General features: G+C 46.6%; 1 protein-coding gene across 1 annotated transcript; it reads left to right on the top strand.

Moving 5' to 3' along the window:
- The first annotated feature begins 406 nt into the window (after window positions 1–406).
- On the top strand, window positions 407–16,470 carry LOC127422308 (retinol-binding protein 2-like). The gene is made up of 4 exons (XM_051665734.1): window positions 407–574; window positions 1,616–1,794; window positions 6,590–6,691; window positions 16,322–16,470. The coding sequence occupies exons 1-4, from the start codon at window positions 502–504 to the stop codon at window positions 16,373–16,375; spliced, it is 408 nt and encodes a 135-aa protein (XP_051521694.1). The 5' UTR covers window positions 407–501; the 3' UTR covers window positions 16,376–16,470.
- The last annotated feature ends 250 nt before the right edge of the window (window positions 16,471–16,720 follow it).

Below are 16,720 nucleotides of genomic sequence, written 5' to 3'. Positions count from 1 at the left end.
TGTTTTAAATACCAGATATACAAAGTGGTCTCATACTTTTGGACCCTACTGTATGTATAAGGAAAAGTGTATATTTTAAATGCTTTTTCTCCATTTTTCCCATCACCTTTTAGTAATAATAATTTAATAGTCATGCCGAGTTCCAAATCAGTTTTAAAAATCACAAATAATATGCTCTCTCAATTAATATAATCGTTAAAAATATAGCATGTCAGTGTCACTGCTTGAAATTTCACGTCAGCTTCCCATGTGCATACGTATATTTATATGTACTGTCTGGCTCTCTCTGATCATATTAATAGCTGATATAAGTACATCCCTTTTTTAAACCCCACCCCCTCTTTTAATGAAGATAAAGGGTCTTATCAAAAGAACTATGTCCCTACAGTTCATTTGGTCTCTCTCTCTCACACACACAGCTATAAAAGGCTGTGGGTCACCTCATACCTTGTGCACATTCTACCCCTCTCACACACTTACACACAACATCCCAGCTTCAACATGCCAGCTAATTACAATGGGACATGGGAGATGGTCAGCAATGACAACTTTGAAGATGTCATGAAGGCCTTGGGTAAGCGATCTATTTTACTGCAGACTCTAAATTTCTAAATTATTTATGAATTTATGTTTTGAGTATTGAATAAGACCAATTACACACCAGAGCTACAGACATAGCCCTTCAGTCTTCATATAGGTTATGTTGGTCTTAGTGGTCCACGGTCACTATAATCCTACTTAAATAAAAGTGCAGGTGTTGCAAAATCTCAAGTTAAAGAAGAGGGTGTATCATGGAGTACTAGAGTAAGGAGCATTACATCGTGTGCTGGGGGTTGCATAATACTCTTACATGAGAGACATTCATTTTGGGGCATTTGCAAAAGAAATTCGACTACGAGTCCAACTATTTAAAGATAATGTAAGGACAGTTATTGTCTTTTTTTATTGTTAAACACACACACACACACACACACACACACACACACACACATGTTGGTGCGGCTATCCTTATGAGAATTCTCCATAGACATAATGATTTTTATACTGTACGAATTATAGATTCTATCCTCTAAACCTACCCCTAAACCTAACACTCACAAAAACCTTTCTGCATTTTTACATTTTCAAAAAAACATTGTTTAGTATGTGTTTTAGCAATTTGAATTATGGGGACACTAGAAATGTCCTCATAAACCACATTCATAGCATAATACCCTTGTAATTACCAGTTTGTAACCTCAAAAATGTCCTCGTAAACCACCCAAACCCACACACACACACACAAGAATCTTTACTTGTGTGGAAAATTTATAAAAATGCATGAAGGCATTGCTTGCTTTAGGGTCAATGTTCATACAGGGTCACAGTATATTATCAGTTACTTTGATAAAGGTGAGAGATGAGCAAACTCGAACACCTTTGTCCCTGTGTGAGTCTATTGCATAATAGGACAAATATGGCCCTGTTTCTCCAGGTTCTTCACTGATTCCAATACTTCCTATATCTCTATTGTAACAAGTGTATACGTAAATTGTATTATAATGAATGGGAATGTTTCCACTATGTTTTAAATAATTGTTTTAATGTTCAACCTCTTTATATCTCTTCCTTACAGATATTGACTTTGCCACTCGTAAGATTGCAGTGCACCTCAAACAGACTAAGGTCATTGTGCAGAATGGAGACAAATTTGAGACCAAAACGCTCAGTACCTTCAGAAACTATGAGGTCAACTTCACCATTGGGCAGGAGTTTGAGGAGCACACCAAAGGTCTGGACAACAGAGTGGTTAAGGTAGGTGTCCAAAATAAAATTTGAAATACCCAACTAGGGTCACTGCTAGGGTCAATATACCCACCTTTACCATGGTATTCTCAGGCTTGGGGAGTAATGGATTACTTGTAATGGCACTAAGTAATCAGGCTACAAAAAATTAGGTAACTGTAATCTGTTACATTTCCATAAAAAAACATCGTAATCAGATTACAGTTACATTTTCAAAAAATTGGGATTACTGTCAGGATTACAAGTTTTAATTTCTAACAAAAGAAATAGTGAAATTTCCTGACATAAAGTGATACAGCTGTTTGTTTAGAGTGAGAGATGGTTTAGATGCGCGTCCTCTTCGGGTTCTCTCTCGTGACTCACTTGAGTGGAAATATGACATGGAGCGCCTCCTATGGTCGCATGCGTAAATACCTGTCTCACATCAGCACTCTGCTCTTGAGGCAAACAGCTACTTCATCACGATGGCCACAGAAGAACATGCATTATTTTCTTGGAAATTTCGACATTAAAAAACTCTTTAAAAGAGAAAAAAAAACTCTTTAAAAGAGAAAAGCCAAACAACATTAAAGTTCAGTGGAATTTATGCCTTCCAGCTGTAAAGATGCTCTCATTATCCAAGGACCTGAGAATCTGAAGGTAATAAGAGCCACACAGAAATCACATTAGCTATGTCAGCTAAAATTTGTTAATATAAAAATGTGTTAAAATGAGTTAACCTTGAAATAAGAAATCCGTGGCCCTCATCATTTGGCGGGAGCAGGAATAGCTGCCAATACTGACACGATTTGTGCATCATTGCTGGTACGGCATAGAAATCCACTGGGGTGCATGGTTGCAAATGCAAACTATACTATATTAGCCAGGATGTCCTGTATGTTGTTCCATTCCATATTGAAGCTGAAAAAAAATTAACCCTCCCCCAGGTGAATGGTACTTAAACCTTCATCATTTAAGATATAATTTTTCCCTATCTGTCACTCACTCGACGTTGTATCGATGTAGTGACACTAGGGGTCACTCTTGGGAGCCCTAAACACCTCTGATCTTTGAAAAAAGGCCAATGGGAATTGGCGAGTGGAATTTGCATGCCACTCCCCTGGACATACGGGTATAAAAGGAGCTGGTATGCAACCACTCATTCAGATTTTCTCTTCGGAGCCGAGCGGTTCTATTCATTGTAGCTAAATTCATCCACGAGAAAAGAGTATATTTTCATTCTAAAAGAGCTGCACACACGGAACGTCTTTTTAAAGATGCCTTTCCATTTGTGTGTTATTCCTGGTTGCGGTCGTTATCTCTCCACTTCTGACGTCCATGATCGCTGTCTTATGTGTCTGGGTACTGCCCACGTGGAGACATCGTTCGTGGATGGGTCTTGTCCTCATTGCGAGAACATGACCATGGCAACATTGCGGTCGTGGCTTGCATTCGTAGGAAAGCAAGCCACTCCAGCGGCTCCCTGCCTCGGTCCTTCTACCTGCGGGTATGAGGCCGTGCCGGTAAGCACTGGGGGCGATTTGGGGAACTCAATGGGAGCACCTCCACTGGATAAACCCCCATGGACCTCCCATTCCCCAGCATGCTCGCTTGCCCTGGTCGGGCTCTCGGATGAGACTGCCGGCTCGACTCACGGGCAGTTCAACCTCTTATTTGGAGCCCCGGAAGACAATGAGTTATCGAGCGCAGCATCGGAGAGCGGGCTCGTCCACTTTGATGCGGATGCCTCGGCTGGGCTCCCTCCTTCGGGTGTGGTTGCCCAGTCTCAGGCCGACGCTGAGATGATGGACATGCTTTCCCGGGTAGCCACAAGCATCGGGCTAGAGTGGAACCCTCCACTCTCCCCTGAACCCTCGCGGCTTATGATTGGTTCCTGGGCCCAGAGCGCTGCTCATGGCCACGCCCTGCCCCGGTCCCTTTCTTCCCGGAAGTGCATGAGGAGCTGACAAGATCGTGGGGGGCACCTTTTACTGCCTGATCCCGATCTTTCAGCTCCCCCACTCTCACTACCCTCGATGGTGGGGCGGCCAAGGGGTATTCAGTGATCCCCCAGGTGGATAAGGTGCTCGCGGTGCACTTGTGCCCACAGAGCGCCGCCACCTGGTGCAGGCACCCGAAGCTACCATCCAGGGCCTGTAGGTTTACGTCGTCCCTGACGGCTAAGACCTACGGTGCTGCTGGACAAGCCGCCTCCGCCCTGCACACCATGGCTCTCCTGCAAGTTCACCAAGCCAAGGCGCTAAAAGAACTGCACGGGGGTAGTTCTGACCCGGGATTGATGCAGGAACTGTGCTCGGTGACCGACCTCGCTCTCCGGGTGACGAAGGTCACGGCGCTGTCTTTCGGGCAGGCGTTGTCCACCCTGGTGGTCCAGGAGTGCCACCTTTGGCTCAACCTGGTCGAGATGAGAGAGGGCGACAAGACACGGTTCCTTGATGCCCCATCTCCCAGGTTGGCCTATTAGGCGACACCGTCGAGGACTTTGCCCAGCAGATCTCAGCGGTGAAGCAGCAGATGGAGGCCATTCAACACATCCTGCCCAGCGCAGCTCAAGACCCCGCACCCCGTCTGCTCGTCACCAAGGGCGTCCTCCTGCGTGGAGCCCACCGCAGGAAGCAGACGCCACCCATCTCACGGCCGGCCACCAAGAACCCTAGGAAGGCTTCGAAGCGCCCCTGAGATGGGCGACCCAGGGACGAGGAGATCCGCTTCTACAGAGCTGGTAGACAGACCACTCCATCCCCCGGTGGAGGGCTGGGAGGAGAATCTTTTGTTTCATTTTTCGTCACATGCCCAAGAGGCTGTGGTACCCAAAACTTCAACAAAAGAGTGGTTTCCTTGTTCTCTGGGTCACATGTCATATTTCCACTCGAAATACCCCCCCCCCCCCTTCTCTGGGCGGGGTGTGGTCTCTGCGGTGTCTTTCCCTTGGGAGTGACACCCCCCCAACATAGACATTTATGGCCCCCAGTCGGTTAACAAATTCCACTCTTTTTGGGGAGAAAAAAGAGGAAAAGAGGCCACGGCTGGGCTAGCCTGTCCCTATTTGTTGGGCAGTCGACTTGTTTCCAAAGGACCATTCGATGCTCATAAGAGCATTGGGGGAGGTTACGTGACGGCCTGTTGCGCTGGCTACGAGGCACACAGAGGTCTGCCCATCTCGCACCGCTAGTTCACGTAACACAGTTCAGTAGTCGTGGCATTTTGTATAGGGACCCCTAGTGTCACAACATCGACACAACGTCGAGTGAGTGACAGATAGGGAACGTCCTGGTTACTTTCGTAACCTCCGTTCCCTGATGGAGGGAATGAGACATTGTGTCCCTCTTGCCACAATGCTGAACTACCCGCTGAAATGGCCGGGACCTTGTCTCGGCTCCTCAGTACAAAACCTGTATGAGTGGTTGCATTCCAGCTCCTTTTATACCCGTATGTCTGGGGGAGTGGCATGCAAATTCCACTTGCCAATTCCCATTGGCCTTTTTTCAAAGATCAAAGGTGTTTAGGGCACCTAGTGTCACTACATCGACACAACGTCTCGTTCTCTCCATCAGGGAACGGAGGATACGAAAGTAACCAGGACGTTTTGAGTACAACAACAATACAAAAATCAACTGAAAAAATACCCATGGAAAACCAGCTATGACTTTTTCTCCTTTTTCACCTCTCATGATTTTGCATCCCTGATCATTATTAACAAATCCAAATTGTACACATAAATACCAAATTAATTAAAAATGTGTTTAAGTTCTTAGGAAAGAAAGTTCAATGTCTGGATGAGAGAGACATTCTGGCAAATGTAACATGTTCAACACTTATAGTAATTAGGAAAAAGTAATTGAAAACACACACTAAAAGTTTAAATCTGTTTTGATCTCTTCTTTAAAACTAGATTTTGTTTTCTTTTTAGTATCAAAACCCTCTTTAAAATCCTCCTTAAACATAAACATAAACATAGAAATCAGCCATAAACTGTTAGCTTGTGATGTTTGACTTTGGATCATGCGCAAGCAGAGGAAAGACACTCTCCAGAATTTAATTATGACAATAATAACGATGATGATTATAATGTGTGATCTACCTACTGAATACAGTCTGAAGTTAATGAATAGTGCAAATTACAATTGCCTATACACACTAACTGAAACACATGGTAGAATTACACTTTTAAGTATTTTTGAATATGAGGTATATCCTGTCAGATTTAGTTTAATGTTAACCAAGACATAATTCAGTGCATCTGTTCTGATTATATTTGCTTTCTGAGAAATTTTCTTTTTTTGTAGCAGACAGAGCACTCACCTGATTTCTTTAAAAATACTGAGTTGTTCTACAATAACGGCACATTTTCTGTATTCTTGGCTTTCATGCAAAGACAAAATGCAGTAACTACACATTTTCTAAAAATTGAGTTATGATTCAAATCGGATTAAGACTATTTTATAATCCATATTTGGATAAACAATAATTAAAAAACTTTCGGTTTTGTGGCTTAGTTACCTCGTTTTGGCTTATAGGGCAGTTAAATCATATGGGAACACCATAGTACTTTGATATACAGTGCACTATGGTACTAAATGATTACAATATTACTACATGGTCCTACAAGGCACTTCAAAGAATACAATCATACGTGTCCCAAAACATGACTTTGCCATGATACAATGTAAAAAAAAAAAAAAAAAAAAAACTTGTCTTTGATATTTTTTGTCAGTGTGCTGAAGTATTATGGTTACTGGACTGACCTCTCACGTTAACAAAAAATAAATAAAAAAATTGTTTTGTTGCAATGTTTTGTTTTCAGACCCTGGTGACATGGGATGGTGATAAAATGGTGTGTGTGCAGAAAGGTGAGAAAGAGAACAGAGGCTGGAAGCAATGGATTGAAGGAAATCTGCTACACTTGGTAAACAACTGCAATCCACCAACACATTCACTTTTAAAGTCCTTGTGAAGTGCCTTGACGCAGGGCTGTTGGACCAGGGGGTAATGGTTGTCACTGGAGAGGGCCCACAGAATGGCTATATAGATATTCCATGATATTATCATGAAAAAATTATAATAACATGCTATTGGTAGAAATAAAACATCATGTATCTTAATAAATAAAGCCAAAATCAGGTGTTTAAAAGAGAAAGGAGCCAAAGAAGAGTGAGACATAGCAGACAACTTATACGTTTCTAACAGAAAAAAGTCAGCCATGTGTCAACGTAGCTACTTAGATAAATATTTGTTTGATATCCATGTTAACAGGGTCCAAAATGAACACTCGACACGCACCAAATGCAAGAAAAATAGCCTTTGCAGAGTAAATAAAACGTCATGGTTACTGGTGTAACCTCCATTCCCTGATGGAGGTGTAGGGCTTTACTGGTTGTTTAGATCAGTGTTACTATCAGAAATAATTAATAATTATTTCTGTAGTTATTAATCAATTTTTAAATTAATTAATTGGATCTAACTCATTAAAACCTCATATGGGACTCCAGTAAATGTAGTGTGCTACGTTTAGGAGCAAGTTTGGTTATTAGCAATAATTAATAATTATCAAAGATAATTATTAATTATTAAAATCAATAGAACATTGATGAGAATCAATGTTAGCTTTTTTTAATCCTTTAAATCAACAGTTATCAAAGATAATCGTTAATTGTTAACGTCGATGAAACATTAATTAAAATTAACACTAGCTTATTGATCATTCAAATTCAATCAAAGATAATTATCAATTATCAAAAATCAATAGAATATTAATAAGGATTAACATTGACGGGGCACCACCCTGAAATCAGGGACTAATAACCGAATATTAAAACAGTCTCAATATTAGATTGTTTTCTTAGGAAAATCGACATCCGAAGAATATCGATTTTCGGAAAAAAAAACAATGAATGAAGGTTTGAATCCGAGCACTGACATCCCGTCAGCATGACACAGGCGTATGCGAAACAAACCAAAACACTTCTCTTTGTAATATAACAAAGTTTATTTATGCAGTAATATCAATTAATAATTAATACAATGCAGTCAATAAACTTCTGACTTACAACTACAAACTAAACAGTGATATGATTAGATATGGAAATAAAAAGAATCCTATAACACATAAGGTGTGTGTGTATCAGTGTGTGTGTGTGTGTCAGTGTGGTTAGTAAGAGAGAGAGAGAGAGAGAGATGATTAAGTGACAGCCCGAAAGCTGATTTCGCGATAGCTGGAGATAAAGCAGCCGTGTTCATCACTCAGAGACGCGGTTTTACGAGCGGGGCTCATAAAAGTCCCTTGTTATTTGACTCTTTAATGGATGAACTCAGTTGCTGTCTCACCCACGATGGTGAAAATGCACAACAGTCCAATTTGGTTGGACCACAATACAGCAAAACAAATTCGTGATAATTAATACCCTGAGTATTAATAATGAGCGGACATGGTGGTCCGTAAACTGTACAAGCAAAAACCTTGAAACACAAGAATAACACACTATAATATTCTATCTCTACCCAGACGTAAACCTCTTACTTGAATCGCATGAGGACACAGGTAGAATGTGTTTTCCTCCGTCCTTTAACTCTGACCCGGTTCCTTGAGGCTCGGGTGATGACGGGGGCCGTTTCCTCGCTCTGTCGGCGGGCGGTACGGCTGTTGATTCTCGGCGGGCTGGTGGAGAACTCAGAAATGTCGACTTGATTGAAGATGGAAGAGAAATCTTTAATCTCTTCACTTCTGTAGGCCAACGGATGAAGATGTGAATTGCTCAGCTGTCCCCTTCGGATCCATTAGAGTGTTCGGTTGAACACAGAGTAATCTCAACTCGTCCAGCGAGATGGAGATCATATGGCTACAGTTTCAAGTCAGACATTACTTCCTTAAGCCACGAGGTTGCACCGGAGAGCAGCAAAAAGCTACGTCCGTGTTCGGTGAACAAAGTCGCTGGAAGCAACTTTGGAAGCATTTCAGAATTATTTGAAGTCCTGATGATGTCATGTTTGAGGGACGTTCTGTGGTGTGCCTCATCCAATAGGAGTTGAGAGCTCGATCCTTTAGAGGGCAAGGCTTCATGGATCTGTAGTCTGTTTTGGACTCCCTTTGATTGATTTTGGCGCGATTTTTATCAGTAAAATTTACGACTTAGAAGGAGGGGGCTTGAGGAATGTTTTTTATGACTGTTAGGCCTGCCTTTGTCTTTTATCTGAATACATGAGGCCCAACAGAGGGAACAAGACGTTGGTGTCTATGTAGTGACACTAGGGGTCACTCTTGGGAGCCCGAGACACCTCTGGTCTTGATAAAAGGCCAATGAAAATTGGCGAGTGGTATTTGCATGCCACTCCCCCGAACATACGGGTATAAAAGGAGCTGGTCTGCAACCACTCGTTCAGGTTTTACGCTGAGGAGCCGATATAAGGTCCGGCCATTTCAGCAGGTAGTTCAGCGTTGTGGCAGGAGGGACCAACGTCTCGTTCCCTCCATCAGGGAACGGAGGTTACACCAGTAACCATGACATTCCCTATCTGTCACTCACTCGACGTTGGTGTCGATGTAGTGACACTAGGAGTCCCTATACAAAACGCCACAAGGCTGAACTGTGTTACGTGAACTGGCGGTGTGTGGTGGGCAGACTTGCTGTGTGCCTCATAGCCAGCACACCAGGTCAACACATAACCTCCCCCAACACAGTTATAAGTGTCGAATGGCCCTTTTTGGGGACAAGTTGACTACCCAAAGATAGAGACAGGCTTAACCCAGTCGTGGCCTCTTTTCCCCTTCTCTTTTTCCACTCCCTAAAAAAGAAGGGGGATTATCTGACTGGGCCGCCAGGTCTAGTCGGGGGGTGTCCCTCCCAAGGGGAGGACACCGCGGAGACCACACCTCGCCCCAAGAGAGGGGGAAGATATTTAAGTGGAAGAATACATCACATGGTCTTTCCAACCATGTGGAGAGCCTTCAAGATAGATCCTGCCCAATGGGGGAGGAGATACTACAACATGGAGACTGAGGCAGGGGGCTCTGCCCAAGGAAGACGCAGTTTGCCAGCAGGGAAACGAATTAGTGGAAGATATAGATCGCATGGGGTTAGCCTTACAGGGAACCGCCACATGCGGAGCACCTACCCCAGAACCGGGCTCTTAGTTAGCGCGTGTACTGGGCCAGCAGCGAGTCTCTCCGAAAACTCGACTGCCACAGGGCTCGGAGGAAGTCAACCAGGGAACAAATTTTGTGAACACTACTGGGAATTAACAGCACACATCTTCAGCTCAAAAGGAGGTGGAAGGCGCTATGTGCAAGCGATACACCCGGCCGGCTATCCCGGGCTTATCCGTTTGTTGCGTGCCACTACCTGGGACGAAACCGGTTCCACCTGGAGGTTGTAGAACCTTGCAAAGGTGTTGGGTGTTGCCCAGCTCGCTGCTCTGCAAACGTCTGTTAGAGAGGCACCTCTGGCCAAGGCCCAAGAAGCCACTACACCACGGGTAGAATGGGCTCGTAGCCCTACCGGGGGCAGCATGTTTTGGGCAAGATATGCCATAGTTATGGCGTCAACGAGCCAGTGGGCGATCCTCTGCTTGGAGACAGCGCTTCCTTTCCGCTGTGCACCAAAAGCAGACAAAGAGCTGCTCAGAGATTCTAAAGCTCTGCGTGCGATCCAAATAGATGCGTAAAGCACGCACCGGACACAGCAACGACAGGGCTGGGTCTGCCTCCTCCTGGGGCAGCACTTGCAGGTTTACCACCTAGTCCCTAAAGGGGTGGTGGGAACCTTGGGCACATAGCCCGGTCAGGGTCTCAGGATGACGTGAGAGTAACCTAGACCAAACTCCAGGCACGTTTCGCTGACAGAGAACACTTGCAGGTCACCTACCCTCTTGATGGAAGTGAGCACAGTCAGGAGGGCAGTCTTCAAGGAGAGTGCCTTAAGCTCGGCTGACTGCAAAGGCTCAAAGGGGGCTCTCTGTAGACCCTGAAGAACTAGAGATGTCCGCTGAGGGAACGAGGCGTGGCCTAGAGGGATTCAGCCTCCTGGCACCTCTTAGGAACCTGATGATCAGATCATGCTTCCCTAAGGACTTACCGTCGACTGCGTCGTGGTGTGCTGCTATGGCAGCAATGTACACCTTCAAGGTAGAAGGGGACAGCCTCCCTTCCAACCTCTCTTGCAGGAAGGAAAGCACTGATCTGACTGCGCATCTCTGGGGGTCTTCCCGATGGGAAGAACACCACTTAGCGAACAGACGCCACTAAAAGGCATACAGGCACCTCGTAGAGGGAGCCCTAGCCTGAGTGATCGTGTCTACCATCGCAGGTGGGAGACAGCTTAGGTCTTCCATGCCCTGTCCAGGGGCCAGACATGGAGATTCCAAAGGTCTGGGTGCGGGTGCCGGATGGTGCCCCGTCCCTGAGAAAGAAGGTCCTTCCTCAGGGGAATTTTGCCAGAGGGGAGCTGTCGCGAGGAGCTTGAGGTCCGAGCACCACGTCTGGGCAGGCCAGTAGGGTGCTTACCAGGACGACCTTCTCCTCGTCCTCCCTGACTTTGCACAGGGTCTGTGCAAGCAGGCTCACTGGGGGAAAACGCATATTTGCGAATGCCAGGGGGCCAGCTGTGTGCCAGCACATTTATGCTGAGGGAGGCCTCGGTCTGGGCGTACCAGAGCGGGCAGTGGGGAGGATTCTTGGGAGGTGAACAGGTGCACCTGTGCCTGTCGAATCGACTCCAAATCAGCTGGACCACCTGAAGGTGGAGTCTCCACTCTCCCCTGAGGGTAACCTGTTGTGACGGCGCATCCGCCATAGTGTTGAGGTTACCCGGGATGTATGTGGCTTGCAGCGACTTGAGGTGCTGCTGACTCCAGACGGCGGGCAAGTTGTGACATACAACGAGAGCACAAACCACCTTGGCGGTTGGCATATGCTACCATTGTCGTGTTGTCTATCTGAACTAACACGTGCTTGCCCTGGATCAACGGCCGAAACCTCCGCAGGGAGAGCAGAATTACCAACAACTCGAGGCAGTTGATGTGCCAACGCAGCCACGGACCCGTCCAGAGGCAGGTGGCTGCGTGCCCGTTGCAAACGGCGCCCCAGCCCATTTTGGAGGCATCTGTCGTGACCACGACGCGCCTGGGGACCAGTTCTAGAGGAACACCTGCTCGTAGAAATGAGAGGTCGGTCCAAGGGCTGAAAAGACAGTGACAGACCTGAAGCGGCCTCATATGCATCAACCCGAGCAGGGTGGCCACCGCCGAGGATGCCATATGCCCCAGGAGCCTCTGAAAACGTTTCAGTGGAACCGCTGTTTTCTGTTTGAACGCCTTCAAACAGGCCAGCACCGACTGGGCGTGATCGTTCGTAAGGCGCACCGTCAAGGAGACTGAGTCCAACTCCAAACCGAGAAAAGAGATGCTCTGAACCGGGAGGAGCTTGCTCTTTTCCCAGTTGACCCGAAGCCCTAGTCGGCTGAGGTGTGAGAGCACCAGGTCCCTGTGTGCGCACAACACGTCTCGAGAGTGAGCTAAGATTAGCCAGTCATCGAGATAGCTGAGAATGCGAATGCCCACCTCCCTTAACAGGGCAAGGGCAGCCTCTGCGATCTTTGTAAAGACGCGAGGAGACAGGGACAGGCCGAAAGGGAGGACTTTGTATTGATACGCCTGACCCTCGAATGCGAACCGCAGGAAGGGTCTGTGTCGAGGAAGGATCAAGACATGAAATTACGCATCCTTCAGGTCTACTGCCGCGAACCAATCTTGATGCCGGACGCTCGCTAGAATGCGTCTTTGCGTCAGCATCTTGAACGGGAGTCTGTGTAAAGCCCGGTTCAGTACTTGCAGGTCCAAGATTGGCCGCAACCCACCACCTTTTTTCGGTACAATGAAGTAGGGGCTGTAAAACCCTTTCTTCATCTCGGCTGGAGGGACAGGTTCTATCGCATCCTTCCGTAGGAGGGTAGCGATCTCCGCGCAAGGTAGCAGCGTTTTCGTCTTTCACCAAGGTGAAGTGGACACCGCTGAACCTGGGCGGATGCCCGGCGAAGTGAATCGTGCAACCGAGTCGGACGGTCCGGACTAGCCCTCGTGACGGATTGGAAGGCGCAAGCCATGCGTCCAAGTTCCACGCAAGGGAGACCAAAGGGACAACGTCATCGGATGTACCGGCAGGTGGGGCCTCGTGGTGGGGCGGAGCTCGAGCTGCCACACCACGTCGTGGCCGTGCTGAGTCCAAGGACATCAAAGCACTTACCTGGCTCCTTGTGACCACCCCCGGAACAGCCTGGGATGGGGGAGGAAGAGGCCTGTCCTCATGACCCATGGAGACTGTCACATCGAGGGCGGATTTGTGCCACAGCTGGGCACTCAGGGAGGGAGACTGCCACTGGAGCACCAACCTGCCAAATGGAGTGGTGGACGGTGGTCGTAATGCCAGCCGTACACACCGGATACGTGACCCAGGGAACAAGGAAACCACTCTTGCTGAGCTCTTGAGTACTGCAGCCACTTGGGCATACAGCGCAATTAAATGCAAAAAGGTAACAAAAAGATGAAGATCTGCTTACCAGCTCCAGAGCAGCGGGTTTCGTTGTCCCTGGGTCGCCCGTCTCAAGGGCGCTTTGAAGCCTTTCACGGGTTCTGGGCGGCCACAAGACGGGTGGCGTCTGCTTCCTGCGGTGGGCTCCACGCCAGGGCCGGGCCGAAGGGGCGGGCTGTGGCGGAGCCAATGCAGTCACTTCAGGGGGACGCCCTTGGCGATGAGTAGATGGGGTGCAGGATCTTGAGCCGCGCCGGGGCAGGATATGCCGGCTAGCATCCATCAACTGCTCTACAATTGAGAACTGCCGGGCAAAGTCCTCGATGGTGTCGCCGAATAGGCCCACCTGGGAAATGGGGGCAGCAAGGAATCGTGTCTTGTCGGCCTCACCCATCTCGACCAGGTTGAGCCAAAGTTTGCGCTCCTGGACCACTAGTGTGGCCATCGTCCACCCGAGAGACCGCGCCATGACCTCCGTCGCTCGGAGAGCGAGGTAGGTCGCCGAGAGCAGTTCCTGCATCAATCCCGGGGCGGCTCTACCCTCGTGCAGTTCCTTTAGCGCCTTGGCGGACTTGTAGGAGAGCCATGGCGTGCAGGGCGGAGGCGGCTTGTCCAGCGGCACCATAGGCCTTGGCCGTCGGAGATGACGTAAACCTACAGGCCTTGGACGGGGGCTTTGGGCACCCGCGCCAGGTGGCGGCACTCTGCGGGCATAGGTGCACCACGAGCGCCTTTATCCACCGGGGGATTGCCGAATAACCCTTGGCCGCCCCATCATTGACGGTAGTGAGAGCGGGGAAGCTGAAAAGATCGGGACCGGGCAGTAAAAAGTGCCTCCCGCGACCTTGTCAGCTCTTCATGCACTTCCGGGAAGAAAGGAACGGGGGCGGGGCGCGGCTTTGAGCTGCGCCGTGAGCCCAGGAACCAATCACCGAGCCGCGAGGGTTCAGGGAAGAGCGGTGAAATCCACTCTAACCGACGCTCGCGGCTGCCCAGGAAAGCATGTCATCATCTCTGCGTCAGCCTGTGACTAGGCGATCGACCCCGAAGGGAGGAGCCCAGCTGAGGCTTCCGACTGGACGAGCCCGCTCTCCGATGCTGCGCTCGAGAGCTCATCACTTTCGCGGGCTCCGAATAAGAGGTTGAACTCGCCGTGAGACGAGCCGGCGGACTCACCCGGAAGCCCGATTGGGGCAGACGAGCGTGCTGGGGAATGGGAGGTCTGCGGGGGGATACCCAGCGGAGGCGGTCCCATTGGGGTCCCCAAATCGCCCCCAGTGCTAGCCGCGCTGGCCTCATACCCGTGGGTAAAAGGACCGAGGCGGGAGCCTCTGGGGTGGCTTGCTTTCTTACGAAGGCGAGCCGCGACCGCAACGTTGCCATGGACATATTATCGCAATGAGAACATGACCATCCACGAACGCTGTCTCCGCGTGAGCAGTGTCCAGACACGAAAGACAGTGATCGTGACCGTTAGAAGGCGAGAGATAACGAGCACAACCAGGAATAACACACAATTGGAAAATCATCTTTAAAAAGACACGTCTTTAAAAAGACGTTCCGTGTGTGCGCTCTTTTAGAGAAATATATACTCTTTTAGAGGGGAAAAATGCTCTTTTAGAAAATATACACTCTAGTTTTTCTGCCGAAGTGCCCAGGGGCGTTCTCTGCAGTGCATCAGTGCAGAGGAGGGAGAAGCCGCTGAAATGCGCCGTCAGATCCAGCAGAGGTGAATGAACAGTAGTATTCAGCTCAATGAGCATGACCGTTCGGCTCCGAAGAGAAAATCTGAATGAGTGGTTGCATACCAGCTCCTTTTATACCCGTATGTTCGGGGGAGTGGCATGCAAATACCACTCGCCAATTTTCACTGGCCTTTTATCAAGACCAGAGGTGTCTCGAGCTCCCAAGAGTGACCCCTAGTGTCACTACATCGACACCAACGTTTATTTACCCTTGCTAAATAAAGTGACATGCATGATTCAAATGAAACTGTCTGTTAGCATCTACCGCTACTGTGCATCTCAAAACATCTTTTACCTCAGAGCAAAATTCACCATCAGATGTTTAACTTTGATGCCTACGTTTTTTTTTCTCTCCAGAACTCCATGATAAACATGTGGAAATATATTCCTCACGTTAAGCCACTGCATCACAGAGTAAAAAATAATATTGTGCACATGCACAATTGTCATATTGTAATTGATTAAATTATTTATTCAAGGACCAGCCGGTGCTCAGTCTTTTATTGTCATGTGTGAAACAGAAGCAAGTTTTCCACAAGATGCCCTTTATTTTTGCAGCTATTTTTGCAATTATTTTTCAATACTTGAATCTTTAAAATACTACAAATATTAAAAGTAAATAATACATATACTGTATATTAATATAATACTTATACTTATATATTAATATATACTGTAATATATTAATACTGCACTGTAAGTGTTGGGCCTGTGCAAGCCACCTACTGACAGCTGTGTCCCAATCCCCCCAACACACACACTTTTAAAATGACTGCTACGCCCCTGTCTGGGAATCTAACCTACAGCATTAGTATCACTAATGCCCTGCTCTGAATAGCTACTGAACAGACCAAGGGTTGAGACCCTGGATATATACATACATACATACATACATACATTATATATATATATATATATATATATATATATTCATAAAAATACAATTTCTGTGGTACTACAAGGTACTTTAGAGAATAACCATGGTATACCATGATATTACCAATTCCAAAAAGTAAGGTATTACTGTGGTACATATGGTATTACCAGCTAAACATGCCCCCAAAATCTTGGTAGAACCATGTTTTTATTGATTTATTTTATTACTTTTTTAAGGGTGTAAGTTGGCATTTGTTCTCCACACAGTAGTTTGAGTACTGTTGCTTTTTCAAATTATGGTTCGTTGTAAGTATGTATTACAGTAATAAATGTTTTAGTGTATATGTGTGCATACAATTATCACACTAATTGCTGTCTCTTATCTGTCTTTTATTAGGAGATTCATTGTCAGGACAAAGTCTGCCATCAAGTTTTCAAGAAGAAAAATTAATGCTCCCTAAATAAGCAGATGTTCACTCCTAGGTTTGATGTTGTGCTGTATATATTTATTAAAGGAATTGTAATAAACAGCTTCAACCAAACAAATTCATTTGGACATGTGAACTATTTGGGAGATTTTTAAGGCAGAGTGACAATGCTCAATAAATATTTATATATGCTCAGCAGTCATCACAAAATGAATGTTTTTCAAGAATTATAATTTAACTAGGTTAAATTATAATAGTATAGTGAGTCGTCAAACCTCACTATACCTATTAGTACCATGTGTCATGAAGTTACACTTTGCTGACAAACAGCCCACATCAGTTCACATGAATCACATCAGTTGAAAAGA

This window comes from Myxocyprinus asiaticus, chromosome 31, assembly GCF_019703515.2.
Source record: "Myxocyprinus asiaticus isolate MX2 ecotype Aquarium Trade chromosome 31, UBuf_Myxa_2, whole genome shotgun sequence".
In the NCBI taxonomy this organism is placed as follows: Eukaryota; Metazoa; Chordata; class Actinopteri; order Cypriniformes; family Catostomidae; genus Myxocyprinus; species Myxocyprinus asiaticus.
The sequence above is the reverse complement of the archived record's forward strand: the minus strand, read 5'-3'. Positions and strand labels throughout refer to the sequence as shown.